The 16042-nt window shown below is 33.7% G+C and overlaps 2 protein-coding genes across 6 annotated transcripts; both read right to left on the minus strand.

The window, feature by feature from the left end:
- Positions 1-1375: 1375 nt before the first annotated feature.
- Positions 1376-7740, minus strand: LOC133868775 (ankyrin repeat-containing protein ITN1-like). Of its 4 annotated transcripts, none has more exons than XM_062305781.1 (7): positions 7527-7740; positions 7225-7313; positions 6246-6380; positions 3529-4010; positions 3224-3337; positions 2279-2709; positions 1376-2199 (listed from the first exon to the last, which is right to left on the minus strand). In XM_062305781.1, the coding sequence occupies exons 3-7, from the start codon at positions 6293-6295 to the stop codon at positions 1585-1587; spliced, it is 1692 nt and encodes a 563-aa protein (XP_062161765.1). In that variant the 5' UTR covers positions 6296-6380; positions 7225-7313; positions 7527-7740; the 3' UTR covers positions 1376-1584. The 4 variants fall into 4 exon arrangements, with proteins under 4 accessions (XP_062161765.1, XP_062161763.1, XP_062161764.1 ...); XM_062305779.1 differs by having other exon boundaries at positions 3188-3337; XM_062305780.1 differs by lacking the exon at positions 7225-7313 and having other exon boundaries at positions 3188-3337.
- A 1361-nt stretch (positions 7741-9101) lies between these two features.
- On the minus strand, positions 9102-15798 carry LOC133867910 (ankyrin repeat-containing protein ITN1-like). 2 transcript variants are annotated; one of them, XM_062304679.1, is made up of 6 exons: positions 15677-15798; positions 14140-14612; positions 12979-13467; positions 12684-12833; positions 10112-10545; positions 9102-10025 (listed from the first exon to the last, which is right to left on the minus strand). In XM_062304679.1, exons 2-6 carry the CDS (start codon positions 14597-14599, stop codon positions 9411-9413), a joined length of 2148 nt encoding a protein of 715 aa, XP_062160663.1. In that variant the 5' UTR covers positions 14600-14612; positions 15677-15798; the 3' UTR covers positions 9102-9410. The 2 variants fall into 2 exon arrangements, with proteins under 2 accessions (XP_062160663.1, XP_062160664.1); XM_062304680.1 differs by having other exon boundaries at positions 15673-15793.
- Between the last annotated feature and the right edge of the window lie 244 nt (positions 15799-16042).

The following is a 16042-nucleotide window of genomic DNA, read 5'->3' on the forward strand; positions in this document are numbered from 1 at the left end:
ATTTTTGAGAAGATTCTTAGAATTGAAAATCTAGCAGACATATTGAGAAAATGTGTAACTATTGAAAACCTGAAGCTATGATCAGCTTCAGTTGGTCTTCAAGCTTGGAAGCTAGGTGGAGAAGTTGCAGCAGTGATGCTTAAGATCTTGAGGCCTATGGAGCACGATGTTGGCGGGGAGGCTAGTCTCTAACTAGGAGATTGTTAGTTATTGTGGAGCCTTTTTGGATAGACAAAAGATCCCGTCTGGATGGAAGCCCAAGAACCAACCAAGATTCAAGCGTGCCTAAACGAGCATTATACACGTTCGAACAGGAGATCCAGGGTGTGCTAGAATTCAAGAGCGTTCGGACAGGCTGGATACAAGTCCAGACGGGAGCTCCAGAAGATGCTTGATTTCCAGCATGTCAGGATGATGCGTTGGTATATCAGGACAGGCAAGCCATCAGGGTTACAAAACCCTAAGGGCGTCCAGACATCTGCTTAAGCCGTTCGGACGCGCTGCCTTTAAACCTGCAGTTTTGTATTTTAAAAACTGTCTTGGGATTTTGGGAGTATTGAAAAAGAATTGAAAAATAGGAAACAGAAATGTCTTTTACAGGTTTGTTATTGAGTTTTTATGAGTTTGAAAGTTGAAAAGTTTAATCAACGTCTATTATTTTTAAAGTCTCCTGTATTATTTTTCTCCATCATAGTGAAATCTGCTGCAACTCTATGGGTTTAGCCTTTAGTAGCGAACTACGTAAATCTTATATTCTTTTGCGATTCCCTAATATATTGTCTTTATTCTTTATTCTTATTTTTCGCATCTCATGAATTTTGAAAAATAAAATTGAATTTTTCCCCAACAGGGGGTTGTCTAAGAATCACCCCTAGGTTATTTGCATTGACACGTTACGTTGTGACAAAGTAATCATTTTGTAACTAACGTTACAATTATCCGTAAATCGTAACAAGCGCAAAATAACTTTGGGACCAGATCTCAACAAAGCCTTAATTAAACACATTTTGCCTTTTGCTTTTTTTTAACAAAAATTATATGAGGTTGTTTTTCTTAGGTATTTTTTTTTTCTTCTTCTTTTTTTGTACACAGATATGAGATAAAAAAAAAATAAAAATAAAAATAAAATAAAAAAAAAAAATTCAAAGAGATAAAATCAACTTATAGAGGTAGGAATAGTTTTTTCTTGGTTTAAATCTAATTTTATTTTTTACAATTTGATAGTGTAATTGTTTTTAGAAAATTTTTGTTTTGTTTTGTTTTTTTTTTTTTTTTTCCTATTTGTTATGTCCTGTAAGATGTAATTTCGTGTGTTATGTATTTGATTTCTAAACGAAGTAACTTTGGAAACTTAGTTAAGATTACTTACAAATAATTGAAGGCAAAATATAGTCTAGTATATATAAACCACTGAGTCTTAATGGAAATAGGTAAGATGAACATCAATCCAAAGTCTTTATTTGCTGAATTCTTTCCTTGGCGTACCTGTTCAATATCCATTGAACCTCCGACAATTTTCCTTCCTTTTCGATTGACTTGTATTTCATGTTTTTTGTTGATCAATTCCCCGAACGGCATCTTTCGCTAGAAAATTCTACGTTTATTTGGCCGAAAAAGAAATCTAGACTTGTATGTTGAGAGGAATGTATCAACCCAAAGTTTATGATGTAGTACCACAAACGAAGTAACTGGGACAGCAACCGAAGTGATTACAACAACCGGAACCCATGCCCTTACGTTTCTATACACCAAAAAACAAGTTGCACTGAATGCTACCATCATGCCTGCCATGGAGATGAAGAGTGTGGCAAGTCCAAACACCAACTTTGAAGGTAATGACCGGTAGAAATCCTCTTCTGTGTAACGTGACGTGAGAATTGACAAGAAAATTGCTATTGAAGTCGAAGAGGAACATAGTGCTATTGTATCTGATATGAAGAATACCATAAACCAGTTACTTCTTAAAAAAATAGGAGTGCCTGTTTCTTGATTGCTGCCACCTGGTACAGTGAAAGCTGCAGCAAAAATCACAGTAGCAATCAATGTTGCCACGAGCATGCAATAATTTGCTGTGTCCTTCATCCACTTTTCACCATCTTTCTGTAAATATGTATGTCTCTTTATAAATATCTCCTTGGGTGTTTCGCCCTCAAAATTCTTCATGTTCACATACGATAGCGGCACAATCTTTTCTATCTCCTATAGTTGAAGAGGTAATAATTTAACCATAATATATGCAACTAAAAGAAAAAAAAAATTAAATAATATTATCACTCACCTTAAACCATAATAACTCCCGTTGCATTTGAAGTGCTGCTCCAGATACGATATTTAGTCGATCTAAAGGAGCCAATTGTCCAGCTAAATGCAGCATGTTCTCATTGGTTTCGGAAGTTTTACAGGATGCAAGGTGATTCTTGTTAGTACCTAGCTCATATATTAGATTGAACACACTCTCTTGTCTATATACAATAGCAATGTGAAATAAACTCATATTATTTTCGTTTCGTTGCCAAATAAGGTCAGGATAAGAGCGTATAAGTATAATTAGAAATTCAACATTTCCAACTTTTGCAGCTTCTAAAATTAAAGTCTGAACCATGTTTGATGAGAACTGGTTGTGAGGAATACCAACCATTTTCCAAAGGCGTTCTACTAATTGATGGGCTAATGTATTCATCAAAGCTTTGTTAGAGATCCCTTTGAACCCTGTCGTTGAGAGAAAAGAATCTATTCACAAATCAGAGATAGTTCGGTAATAAAGAAATATTAAATCTATATAATTATTTTACCAATATCCATAATAAGAAATGATATATATTGATCAAAGTTTGATAAAATATAAATGCAAAGATAACTAAAGCATTAAATGTGGCTATTTATGTCCTAATTTTAAATCTCTTCTATCTATCTTTTGAATTGAAGTAATTAAAACGAAACACTAGCTTTTGCAAAAAAAAAAAAAAACACTATACAGTACTCCCATGTTCTTGTGTGTATAAAAGAAACCGTGACATGTATTACAATAGATTGAGACATTTCAAATGAAAAATAGCTTATCATGATCATGTAAAGGTCATTTGAGTAAAATTTTCACTAAGTTGTGATTAATGTAATAAAAGAACTACTTGGGAAATGTCGTATATATCTCTGCAATTAAAGAAGTTTGGGTTGGAGGCAAACAAACAGGAATTTAAGCGACTTTTCCAGAATGATAGCGGACTTTCTCTGCAAATTGCAAAAGGTTTCCTGGTGAACATTTCCAATGCTTTCCACCCACATGCAGGGTCAACAGTTGATATGTCTAGATCCATTTCAAGAATTTTCAATGCTATATCTGTCCATAAAAACGGCACGTTAAATTTGATCATTAATTGTCAAAAGGTTAGTTAAGAAATCCTTATAATTAATTACATATATGGTCGCTAATATTGCAATATAAATGGTAAGTACTCCATCCAACTTGTCTAACTGCCTCAAGTTCATCAAACAAAGTTATAGTCAGATATCTAGTACTGTAGGGCTTACCATACATATCATTGTAAATAGTGTCAAGAAGGAGCCGAGTGCGATCATTAGCTGCCAAATGTTGAAAAGGAGTCACAGAGAAAAGATACGAGACCATGTCTGTATGTCCTTGACAAGTTGCAACGTGGAGTGGTATGTTTTCCTCGCAATCATGGATCAATAGCGGTTTATTGTTCATTTCCACCAGCTGCTCAGCAATTCTCACGATTCCTGATTGAGCAGCATAGTGAAGGGCCGTAGCTCCTTTTATGTTTTTCAATTCCAAGTCCTTCGGAGTCATCCATTTCAACAATTCTTTTGTAAAAGCTGTGTGTTGTGCCATCACTGCATTGTTAAGTGCCGTCCCTTTCTGTTTCGTTATGGGAGCTCGTACCCAGTCTGGGTATTTCTCAAGAAAAGCCTTAGCAGCCGGCCAATCCCCTTTTATGGCAGCATGAAGGAGGGGACCACCCAGGGCACGGTATTCATCTAATGTTCTTCCCCTGGATATATTTTTTTTTAAGAAAAAAAAAAAAAAGTTTAGTTACAACTTTTGGTACATGTGATTTAAAAATTTATTTTTTGATACCTCAGTTTTAACTAATGAGGGTTGACATGTGTCAACCAATGAGGGTTTAAAAACTTTATTTTTATTTTTTTAAGTTTTATTAATTTTTATTTTTCAATTAATTTTTAAAGATTTTTTTTTCTATTTTTATTTTATATTGTGCCACGTGTCAACCCTCATTGGTTAACACGAGGCAGACCGTTAAATATTGGACCAAAAAATAGACAGAGGTACTAAATCCGTCTTTTCTCAAAACCCAGGTATCATTTGTGATGGGAATTGAAACTAAGGTACCAAAAAATAAAATTTTTAAACACAGGTACCAAATATGTCTTTAATCCTATAATTTCATTAATGGTATTTTTGTGATTGGGGTTGACATTGATATTTTTTTGTAATTTAGGAGGAACTTTAATACAATTGATAGTTTGGGAAGACATTACAATAAAGTTGTGGTTTAAGCTAGGGAGATATGTGTAATTTTTCCCTCTTGTTTTGTTTCATTATTTATTATTATTGTTTTGGGTTCTTTCTAGGCCTACTGAAGGTGCTTAACAGAACATTTTGGCCCATTCCACATCGGCAGTTTTTGCAAGGTAAAATGGAACAAACAAAAGAGTTTTTCTTAAAATTCGGTTCTCATTCTATAAAAATGCAATGTACGTGTCAATTGAGTTGCAAAAATACACATGTTTTTTTAGTAGTAAGGATAAAATCAGAAATTTTTTTATTAAAAAGTGATGCACTGTTCATATTCTATTTAAAAAAACATATACTTCTCATGTACAAAATTATACATATATGGCTTTTTTATAGGCGGTTGGAGAAAGGAAATGAATCGCATTCATAGCATTTTTCCTGAAGATAATTAGAAATCAAACTCGGTCACATGTGTATTTGACTGCATATGACCAGAGAAAGAGAGATACTTTTTTGTTTTTTATAAGTAAGAGAGATAATTGGTCTATTCCCTAACTACATCAATAAAATATTGATTTTTGCTTTCATTCTCTTCTTTAAGAAAACTATAAAGAAACTCTAAGAAAATAATATTTAAATATAAAAAAAATAAAAAATAAATAAAGAATAAAGAATACGTTGAAGCATGTGTATAGATAAAGCTGTACGTAGAGAAATTTGCATTTTTTCGCTGGGATCTATTGCTGAAAATGCTCTTACATGTTTGGAAGGATGCTAACTAGACGTTTGGAAGAGCTAGTTTATCTTATAGGCAATCTTCTAACCTTAAAGTGAAATTTTCTCTTCTTTAATTTTCGTGTGTATGCATGCATGCGTGTTTGCAAGTGTTGTTTTGTTTAATTATTGTTAATATTAAATTTTGGGTTCTTTCTTGGGCGGCAGAAGATGCTTAAGAAAACATTTTGGTCCCTTTCGAAATGGCGTACTTTTAGCAATATTGTGGAATGGAAAGGATTGCAAAAACAAAGGGTCTGAACAGACTTGGAAGCTTAAATTCCAAGCTGAGTATTGTCTTCTATATATAGGGTCTTACAAGATGTGCTATCAAAGGTAAGTTACAATGTGGAGCGTTCCTATACAGCGGGACAAGGAACTAAAAGGAAGGAATACAATAGTAACAAGGAAAGGGAGAACAGAATAAGATAAACATATAATCGTTGGCTATATAAGGAAATATATAGCCGTTCGGAATATGTTGTTGCTGTGACTTTGGTAAGGTGATCGCAGAGTCTTGATATATCACAAGGCCGTGATATATGGGATCCGTATAAGTACATGATTGTGATTGGAATGAATTAGTCCTGATTGCGCAATAGCTGGGATGCTAGCTGCCGATTGCACAATCCTTGGGATTGCACTGCAGTGTCATGCAAGGCATGTTCTGCAAAATCATGTAAGGCATGTTCTGCAGAATCATGCAAGCTAGGCACGATTTGCAGTGTCATGCAAGGTTGGCTGCTGTCTTAACAAGGATAACTTGGAAAGAAAAAAAATACTTTCATGACAGTTTTCCCTAAGATATTCAAAACTGTGTTACATGTACGTCTGCAGAGAATTAAATTGTGGGTACATTGAATCATACAGAAATTGTAGAGGAGAGGCCTGGCTATATATAGATCTAGCCCAACAAATTAACCTAAGAATGTCTACGTGAATGCATGCGAGACAATAGAAAAAGAGAGGGCAGTTACCCTCATTAGGTTCGCTTGAGCTTGGCTCCTCTATATATATCTCTCTCATTTCGACAAATCTTGGCCCTTGTGGTACTAGCCTAGCTAGCGGCGTTCCAGTTGGCCAAATCTTGTGCAAGAGAGCTCAGCCAGAGCTGAATTTTGATGAAAACAGACCATTGCTTGAGTATCAGAATCTTCCATTTTTTTTCTTTCTTTAGCAAGAAGATAAATCAGATAGAAAATAAACGGATTAACAAATGATTATTATGATATTATATTTGTACGTTTAATATAGTAGATTTGATGAAGAGTACTGGAGGCAAAATCGGCTCACTTTACATTATAATATGGAGGCAAATTAAATAGGCTCCTTTTACATTATACTTTACTATTTACTTGTCATGATCGAGGGATTGTTTTGCTAGCCGTGAGAGTATTCTCGATCACAAACTAGGATACCGTCAACCATTACCATAACATCAATCGATATCATTTTCATATATACATGTACATGATGCGTGCTAACATAACATTTTACTTTCCCTTAATTGCTTTCATGTTCATGCAAGTAAATAACATCATAACTTAAATACAAATCATTTATCATGCACATCTTAACTTTTCATAAAAATTATATCAAATCTCGTAAATCATCATCAAAGCATATCTCAACACAATTCAAACTATCGAAAAGTATTCATAAACCATACATCATCTAATATATAATTGGCTCGAATTTAAACAATCATAACGTACATGCTTATAAAACCATTTGAAATCATTCTTTAGCTTACTAAGTGGTAATGCATGCATACCAAGCTAGCTTTAAAACAATTGGCATAATTGAAGTTTTAATCATTAGTTCAACAACGTAACCCATGGTTTAAATGGTGTGCAGGAATTCATTTTACACAAAAGCCCCAAGCCAATTTAGGAATTTAGTCTTACATTCAAAAATTGACCAAATGTAGAGAAATTTTGGGATTTTGAAATTACCTCAAATTGATCGGTAGATTGAAAATTCTAACATTGCCCGAAGCTCAAAAATGATGAAGGACTTGATTTGAAACAACCCAAGCTCAAACCTATAGTTTACAAGTGAAAGAGATCAGAGGCAAAGAAAGAGGGCTGGAATTTTGGAATTTCAGCCTTGAAAAAACATATTGTTCATCCTCCCAAATGCAACCTTTAAGCTTTGCCTTAATTTCAATTGTTATCAAAACCCATACCCATTTTCAATTGTTAGCCAAGCTTTTGTCCAAGTGGCAGAGAGAAAATGATGCAGATGAAAGACTTACAATGTTAGCTCTTGAAAAAAATCTTGACTAGTTGAACCTCTTCATCCTTGCCATGCCAATTAAGCTCAAGTCACGAGAAGAGAAGAGTGTAAAAGAGGAATAGAAAATGGGGGAGTTTCGGTTTTTCTCTTGTTGGAGGATCGAATGTGTTGAAATGCATAAGTGAGGAAGGAAGCCTTAGAAAAAAAACAAGGCCTGTGTGGACTCCAAATGAGGCTTCAATTCTCGGTTTTGGCTTGCAAAAATAAGAATCCAATGCTACCCTTTACTTTGTTTAAGTGGGAAAAGTCAGCAAGTGAGAAAATAAGAGAGAAGGACGGCCGGAAGCTCGCGTGAATTAAGGAGAGAATTGGTCCCCATGTGTAAGACAATATGGGGATAAGGTGCATGTGTAAAAAAATAAATAAAATTGACCTTCTAGCTAGCTTAATTCAAAATGAGAGATCAAAAGATAGGCCTTAGTTGTAATTTTTTTTTTTTCTTGGGCTACAATTCTCAAGCCCGAAGTGTAAGAATAAAACTACCTTGCTTTATTTTACCTTCTAATCCAACTTATTTTAATTTAATCGTAATTATTTTACTCGCTAGCTTGGAAGTGTTCTTTGTGCCACGACATGGGCACAAAGAACGTCTTCTTTATTTCTTTTTGTCTTTGCTTTGAGATAAAATTTCAAACCCAAAGTGGACGGAACATGCATCTTCTTTATTATTTCTTTTCGTACACTTGATTATATAAGATCTTGCAACGCGTTCAAGACTTGTAGCTAGTCATCTTCACGTACAGTACTTGATTGATTATATTAGATCTTGCAACATGTTCAAGACTTGTAGCTAGTCATCTTTATGTACACTGGATTGCTTATCACTTTCAAATAACATCAGGGGCCCACGTGGAATTTAACTGGTAATTTGCATTCACACAAACTTGTAAACCCAATGTGCAGGGACCAACGTAATTAATTACAATCTTGACTTGTTTTATTTTTCAGGATCTTTCGTATTTGCATTCACACAAACTTTAAAGCCTAAAGTGGACGGACCATATATTTTTGGATTTATTATTAGTCCTTATTGCTTTTATCACATCACAACATCAATAAGCTTCAATTTTTGTGTAGAAGAAGACTTGAAGACAAGAAATTCCATATCCAAAGTGAACGGAATGGGAACATGATCTCCTTAATTTGCTCTTTGGATTTATTGTGATCAGTTAGTCAAGCCATGGATTTATTGGGATCAACATGTCGGTAGACTCCAACAAAATGTTGAGACTTTTGAATGGACTTTATGTTATCACATACAGTTAATTGGACATAAATGACATGATTGGTTCACAATTAGCATTAGATATATAGTTGCTCTTAATTTGAAAAAGCTATTAATTAACTATTATACGCTCTCTCTCTTTCTTTCTTTTTTTTTTTTTTTTTTAATGTTTTGTGTAGAAATATTTAAAAATAATGAAATTAAATAACCGAATGAGAAATGGAAAAGAATTACAATCGCCAATAAAAAAAAAGGTAGGAAGAGAAAGTCCGTAAGGGAGAGTCATTCATGGCCCATGGGTGTAATAGATGTCAAAGAAAGGGGTATAGTACGAGTGAATCACTTGATAATTAAATCGAAGTCTATACTAAATATATGACAGCTTCACTACAATTAACACAGACACACAGTTGCGGGTTCATAAAGCAAAAAAACAATGCGAATATATCTAGTTAAGAAGAAAATCAATCCAAAGTACTCTTTATTTGCTCAATTCTTTCCATGGCCTTCCTTGTTCAGCATCCCTTTCATGAACCTCCGACAATCCTCCTTCATTTTTGTTTGTTTTGCATTTCATGTTTTTGACTGATGAATTTCCCAATCGGCATCTTCCGCTAGCTAGAAAAGTCTATGTTTATATGGCCGAAAAAGAAATCTAGACTTGTATGTTGAGAGGAATGTATCGACCCAAAGTTTACGATGTAGCAAAACAAATGAAGTAACTGGAATACTAGCCGAAGTGATTACAACAACCGAAGCCCATGCCCTTGCGCTGTTATACATCAAAAAGCAAGTTGCGGTGAAGGCTACCATCATGCCCGCCATGGAGATGAAGAGTGTGGCAAGTCCAAACACCAACTTTGAAGGTAATGACTTGAAGAAATCCTCTTCTGTGTAACGTGACGTGAGAATTGACAAGAAAATTACTATTGAAGTTGAAGAGGAACACAGTGCAACTGCATCTGATATGAAGAATACCGTAAGCCATTTACTTCTCAAAAAAATAGGAATGCCTGTATCTTGATTGCTTCCACCTGGTACAGTAAAGGCTGCAGCAAATATCACAGTGGCAATCAATGTTGCCACGAGCATGGAATAGTTTGCTGTGTCCTTCATCCATTTTTCACCATCTTCTTGCAATTTTGTATGTGTTTTTATAAATATCTCCTTAGGTGTTTTGCCTTCTGAATTCTCCATGTTCACGTATGATGACGGGACAATCTTTTCTATCTCCTACAATTGACTAGATATAAATTGACAAGTAACAAGTAATGGAACCAAAAGGAAACAAAAATTAAATAATTAATATTATCACTCACCTTAAACCACAATAACTCTCGTTGCATTTGAAGGGCTGCTCCTGATACGATATTTAGTCGATCTAAAGAAGGCAATTGTCCAGCTAAATGAAGCATGTTATTCTTGGTTTTGAAAGTACAATAGGATGCAATGCTCTCCTTGTTCGTACCTATCTCATATATTAGATTGAACACACTCTTATGCCGATATAAAATAGCAATGTGAAATATACTCATGTTATTTTCGTCTCGTTGCCATATAAGGTCAGGATAAGAGCGTATAAGTATAATGAGAAATTCAACATTTCCAACTTTTGCAGCTTCAAAAATTAAAGTCATATGATAGTGAACCAAGTTTGATGAGAATTGTGGAATTCCAACTTTTTGCCAAAGGCCTTCTACTAATTGATGGGCTAACGTCTTCATCAAAGCTTTTGCACAGATCCCTTTGAACCCTATATATGTACGTTTAGAAATGAGAGAGAGTTTGGTAATAAAGAAATATTAAATCTATATAATTATTTTATCAATATCCATAATAAGAAATGATCATACTGAAAGCTTTATAAAATAAAAATGTAAAGATAATTACTAAAGCATAAATATTGCGCAGCTCCTTAATTATTTAGTCCAAATTATTGACTTCTTAACATATGTTTTGACTTTGAATAACCCGATTTTAAATCTTCTATCTTTTGAATTCAAAGAAAAAGAAATGCTATAGCTTTTGCTAAAAAGGAAACGGCTCTGCAAGTACCATTACAATAGACTGAGTCATTCCAAATAGAAAATAACTTAATTATTTCATAGAATTTTTCATACTTTAGAAGTATATATATTTTATTCAAGTGTTTCGAAAGTTCTTGTAAATTGCTTAAAAATCATGGATCATTTTTATAAATTATTTTGAATAGAGGTGTAGTTTGTGATACCGACATTTATTAAATTTTATGATTATAAAAGAAAATGTTTCTTATGACAATTGTCTTTACTGAGTCATAATTCTAATATCAATAAAAGAAAATGTGATATTGCTTATGTAATGATTTAAATATTATTCGGTTAATGTCGTAAAGATATTCCTCCGGAATCCATTCTCAGTAGGCTAACAAGACGAATCTTAGTGATCATGTCAGTGTATCGTCTAATGCCAAGCATGAGGTATTAATTTATTTAAACATGTGCCAGGTGATTAGCTAGCGGTAGAAATATTTCAACAATGTATTGCGTCCAGAGATGTAAGGAATCCTCTACCCCTTCTAAAATTATTTTATGTCATATTATTTTATCCATTGATTCTAGCATATTTACGAATAATTGTTCTCGTTATGTATTTCAAATTTACATTTGCATGAAGGATTGCTTTAAAATAGTTTTGAAATCAAAGTTGTTGGTAGAAATGATATTATTGAAATCAACGGTTTTAAGAAAAGTTTTAGTTATAAAGGACTTTCTAATTATAGTAAATTGCTTATTTGGTTCCCGAGATGAAAAGTTACTATTTTTTTTTGAAATTAATGAAAAGAGGAGTGTAAAACTCTCCCACACGTTGCCTTAAGAGTTACCAAGCATAGTGAAAGGAATAAAAATAATTTATGAGAAGGAGAAAGATTTTATAAATGAGACACGTGTGTGGAGGAAACTATTATTTTGGCTCCAGAGATATTTACAGAGATTCAAAGAGGATTAAGTTCGGTACCGTTGCTTGGATGGAAGCGTAACCGCTAAAGAACTTTGAGAATGTGGTAATTCATCCTTAGGTCATGCTAAGTGCACTTTAATTAATTAGCTGACGGGGCAGACCTATGGCCACAGTTTACCTGCCTAGGTTATATTGACCATGCAACCCTAGTACACAGGCCATAATAATCTACATGGGCCCTAAATATGAGGAGTTTTATTTATCTACCAGTAATTTTATGCTTTAAGTAAAATGCCAAACTTATATTTTATATCTTTAAAATTTAGATTTCAAATGTGCTTTAATAATTGTTTTAAAGAAAATGATTTTAATTCAACCGTTTTATGGTTGAGGGTTACCTTACTAAACATTTTTCGCTCACCCTTATTTTGTTTTGTTTTCAGGTTATGAGCAAAGAGACCTAGGCGACTAGAATGGAATCTAGGCTAGCATTAGGACATTGCATTTCATTTACCTTAATAAGTGCACCAGCACAATAAATTTATTTCTACTTTGATTTTTTATTTATCGAACATAATTATTCTTTTCAAAATACTCGTTTCCGCATTTATTGAAGCTCTGAGTTTAAAAAATTATTTTTTTGGCAATTTTTTTAATTTAGCATGTTAGCTAGGTTATCTGGCAGACCTTATGAATCTTTGCAGCTTTGTGTAAGAAAATTGACGAACCTAACCCTAGCGGTTTGGGGCTGTACAGTTTATATGTATATATCATCTAAAAATTTAACGAAATCAAATAAGAACTTTTTCCCATGCCAAGGTAATATATTTGAGTAAAATTGTCATCAAAATGTGATTAATGTAATAAGATAACTACTTTGGAAATGTCATGTGTGTGTTTGTGTATATGTATATCTGGAATTAAAGTAGTTTGGGTTGGAGGCAAACAAACATGAATTTAAGCAACTTTTCCAGAATGCTAGCTGACTTTCGCTGCCAACTGCAAAAGGTTTCCTGGCCAACTCATCCAAAGCTCTCCACCCACATTCAGTGTGGATAGTTAGTATGTTTGGATCCATTTCGAGAATTTTGACTGCTATATCTGTTCATGAAAACAACACATTAATTTGATCATTCAAAAGGTTAATGAAGAAATGCTTATATATAATTAATATTGCAAGAGAAGTAGTGGTAACTTCATCAAACAAAATTACAGATATATATATATAGTCAGATGCAGGGCTTACCATACATATCATAGTAAATAGTACTAAGAAGAAGCCTTCTGCGTTCATCAGCAGACAACTGTTGAAAATGAGTCATAGAGAATAGATAAGAAACCATGTTTCTATGTCCTAGCTCAACTGCATAGAGAAGTGGTTTCCTTCCACAGGAATCATGGAACAATAGCGGTTTTTTATTGATTTTCACCAGCTGCTCGGCAATTCTCACGATTCCTGATTGAGCAGCAAAGTGGAGGGCCGTAACTTCCTGTGTGGTTCTCAATTCCAAGTCCTCCGGAGTCATCCGTTTCAACAATTCTTTTATAAAAGTGGTGCGCTGTGCAACCACCGCATTGTGAAGCGCCGTCCCCTGCTCTTTCGTTATGGGAGCTCGAACACAGTCTGGGTTTTCCTCAAGAAAAGCCTTAGCAGCTGGCCAATCACCTTTTATGGCAGCTTGAAGGAGGGGACTACACAGGGCACGGTATTCATCTACTGTTCTTTCCCCTGGAACTTTTTTTTATGTAAAAAAAAAAAAAAACACGAAACGTATTAATTACAACATGCATTTGGTGAAAAATCAAGCCACTCGGATGCATGCAAAGATCTTGGAACAACTAATTTATCTCATGACCTTGCGTATTATGCAGCACAAGTGAAATTTTGTCTACTTCTTTTTCCTGCATGCGTGTTTGTAATTGTTGGAACTGTAAAAGTCCATGGCCTATTTTCATACTCAAAAAGACACTTTAACATAGAGAGAATATCATGACTTATAAAAAATCTTAATAATGTGGAACATTATAACACACCCCACGGATGGCAACATTAGCCAAGTACGTGTTTTATTTAGTGATGTGGCATATTCAGTGCATCACTAAATAGTGAGGTGGCATATTCAGCATGCCACTAAATTGTTTAGTGACATTTCATAAAATGAAACTTCACTAATTAATGATGTGGCATAAAACGAGTTACTGTAACTACGTCACTAAATTGCTAATTTTTTGTAGTGAACACTTTAACTGATACGAGTGTTAATTTAACATATTTTTTCTTGACCTACAGAAGGTGCTTAACAAAGCATTTTCGACCATTTCAAAATGGAGTTTTTGCAAGGTGGAACTGGAATGGATAGGAAAATTCGTGACTGCACATAACGAGAAAGAGAGATCGACCACTTACTTCTATTACTTTCACTTTCAATATCTTCGCTTGAGCTTGGCTGCAGCGACACTATCTGCTCCAGTTCTTCTTGTGATATCTTTGCATATGAGCTACTTTCTTGGGGTTTGTCAAAGTTTGACGCCGGTAAGAACCTAGCTGCATCCCAGTTTGCCAAATCTTGTAGAAGAGAGCTTAAAGAAGGCTGAAGTTTAACGAAAAGCGGCCATAGCGCCTCAAGGCTAGCATCTCCTTCCTTAGCTACTTGTCTATCATATTCCAAGTTTGATACATATGGTTGTTGTTGAATAAAAGATTCTCCCTGATCCAATTCTGGAGGAAATGACGGAAAGGAAGAGGATTTTTGTTGATGGAAAATCCTTTGAGGATGACTTGTTGATGGAAAAGTCTCACTCCTTGCTAGTGTTATCATTTCCTTTTGTGTTCTTTCATGAAGATTATCGATAGCACCTTCTTCCATTTTTTTCTTGTTTCTTCGAAAATAAAATGAGATAGAAAATAAATAAATCAATGTGGTAATATGAATATATATCCTAATTAAGCGAGTAGATTAAGAGTAACGGCTTAAAAAAGTAGGTATTTATATCTATGTGAACATCAACAAAGTCTCTTATATCCTACTTTAAGTTTGTGGGGATATATAATGATAATTTATGTGTTCAAACACTAAAGAAGACCTCCCATATGAAGCAGATGGGTGCTTGGTATTGATTAAATCAGAGAGATATTTTCAACAACAAAAGCATGTAAATTTATAGTGAAAACCGACACATGAACATATCGATCTTGTTATACGTTTTATGAATGGAGATATTTGCAAATAAATTTGAAGATTTAGACAGAAAGAGTGAGAGAAGTAGTAAATTTCTATCGGTTACCCCCGTTACATAAATTTCATAAGGAAAACTTCACTTCCGTACAATGCTGGATCTTTCATCACTTTTGCAATTATAACGTCAAACTTTAAAAATTCTCAATTTTAGGTATTTATCTTTCAATTTTTTTTATTTTTCGTTAAATCCTGTTAAAGTTCTCAAAATACCCGTATTTTTAATATATATATATATATATATATATATATATATATATATATATATATATATATATATATATATAATTCAAAGATTCAAGCATAGGTATTTTTGCAAATTCTATTAAATTCTAATCAAAACATAATCTTCTTGCAAATTTTTTTTCCTAAAAAAAATGAGGGGTATTTTGAGAATTTTGACATGATTTAAAGGAAAATTCTAACTTAAAAAATAAAAAATAAAAATGAAAAAATGAAAGATGCTTATCTTAAATTGACACTTTTAAAATTTTGAGAAATGATTGCAAAGGTGAGAAAATTAAAGATCAAGAGTTATAAGTGAAGTTAATCTAATTCCAAACAAAAATATTATAGATTGCAGAAAATGAAAAGGGAGGGGGGGAATGATGGATGTATGGATGTTTATTTTCAAACTCCAAAGAATAAATGTGCTAATGACAAGAAGTAATATTATGCCGAAGATTAGAGGTTATTGACAGTACTTACTATTAGAATTCTAGCCCTTATTGAGCTTCAAGCCCTGTTGAGGAATCAGAGGGAAAGAGAGGTTTGATGCTCAATCTTGCAGGGAGCTTTTTGGCTACAAAGTCCACCATATTCATACAACAATGTTCACCATTATATAGTGATAAATTAACATAAATTAATGCATTAAACAACGTTCACATTGCTCTGAGAAACACAAACAAAAAACAATGTTCATATCTTTTGAACATGCATCGTTTCCCTACCAAAGAAAAAATGTTTTTAATATTATATATTAAAAATTACAAGTAGTCGTAGTTCTGACAAAAAGCGAGCTGAGCGATGCTTCCGTGGAAGCATGACTTCACTTATATCAGATCATGCATG

Source organism: Alnus glutinosa, chromosome 5, assembly GCF_958979055.1.
Source record: "Alnus glutinosa chromosome 5, dhAlnGlut1.1, whole genome shotgun sequence".
NCBI classification, from domain to species: Eukaryota; Viridiplantae; Streptophyta; class Magnoliopsida; order Fagales; family Betulaceae; genus Alnus; species Alnus glutinosa.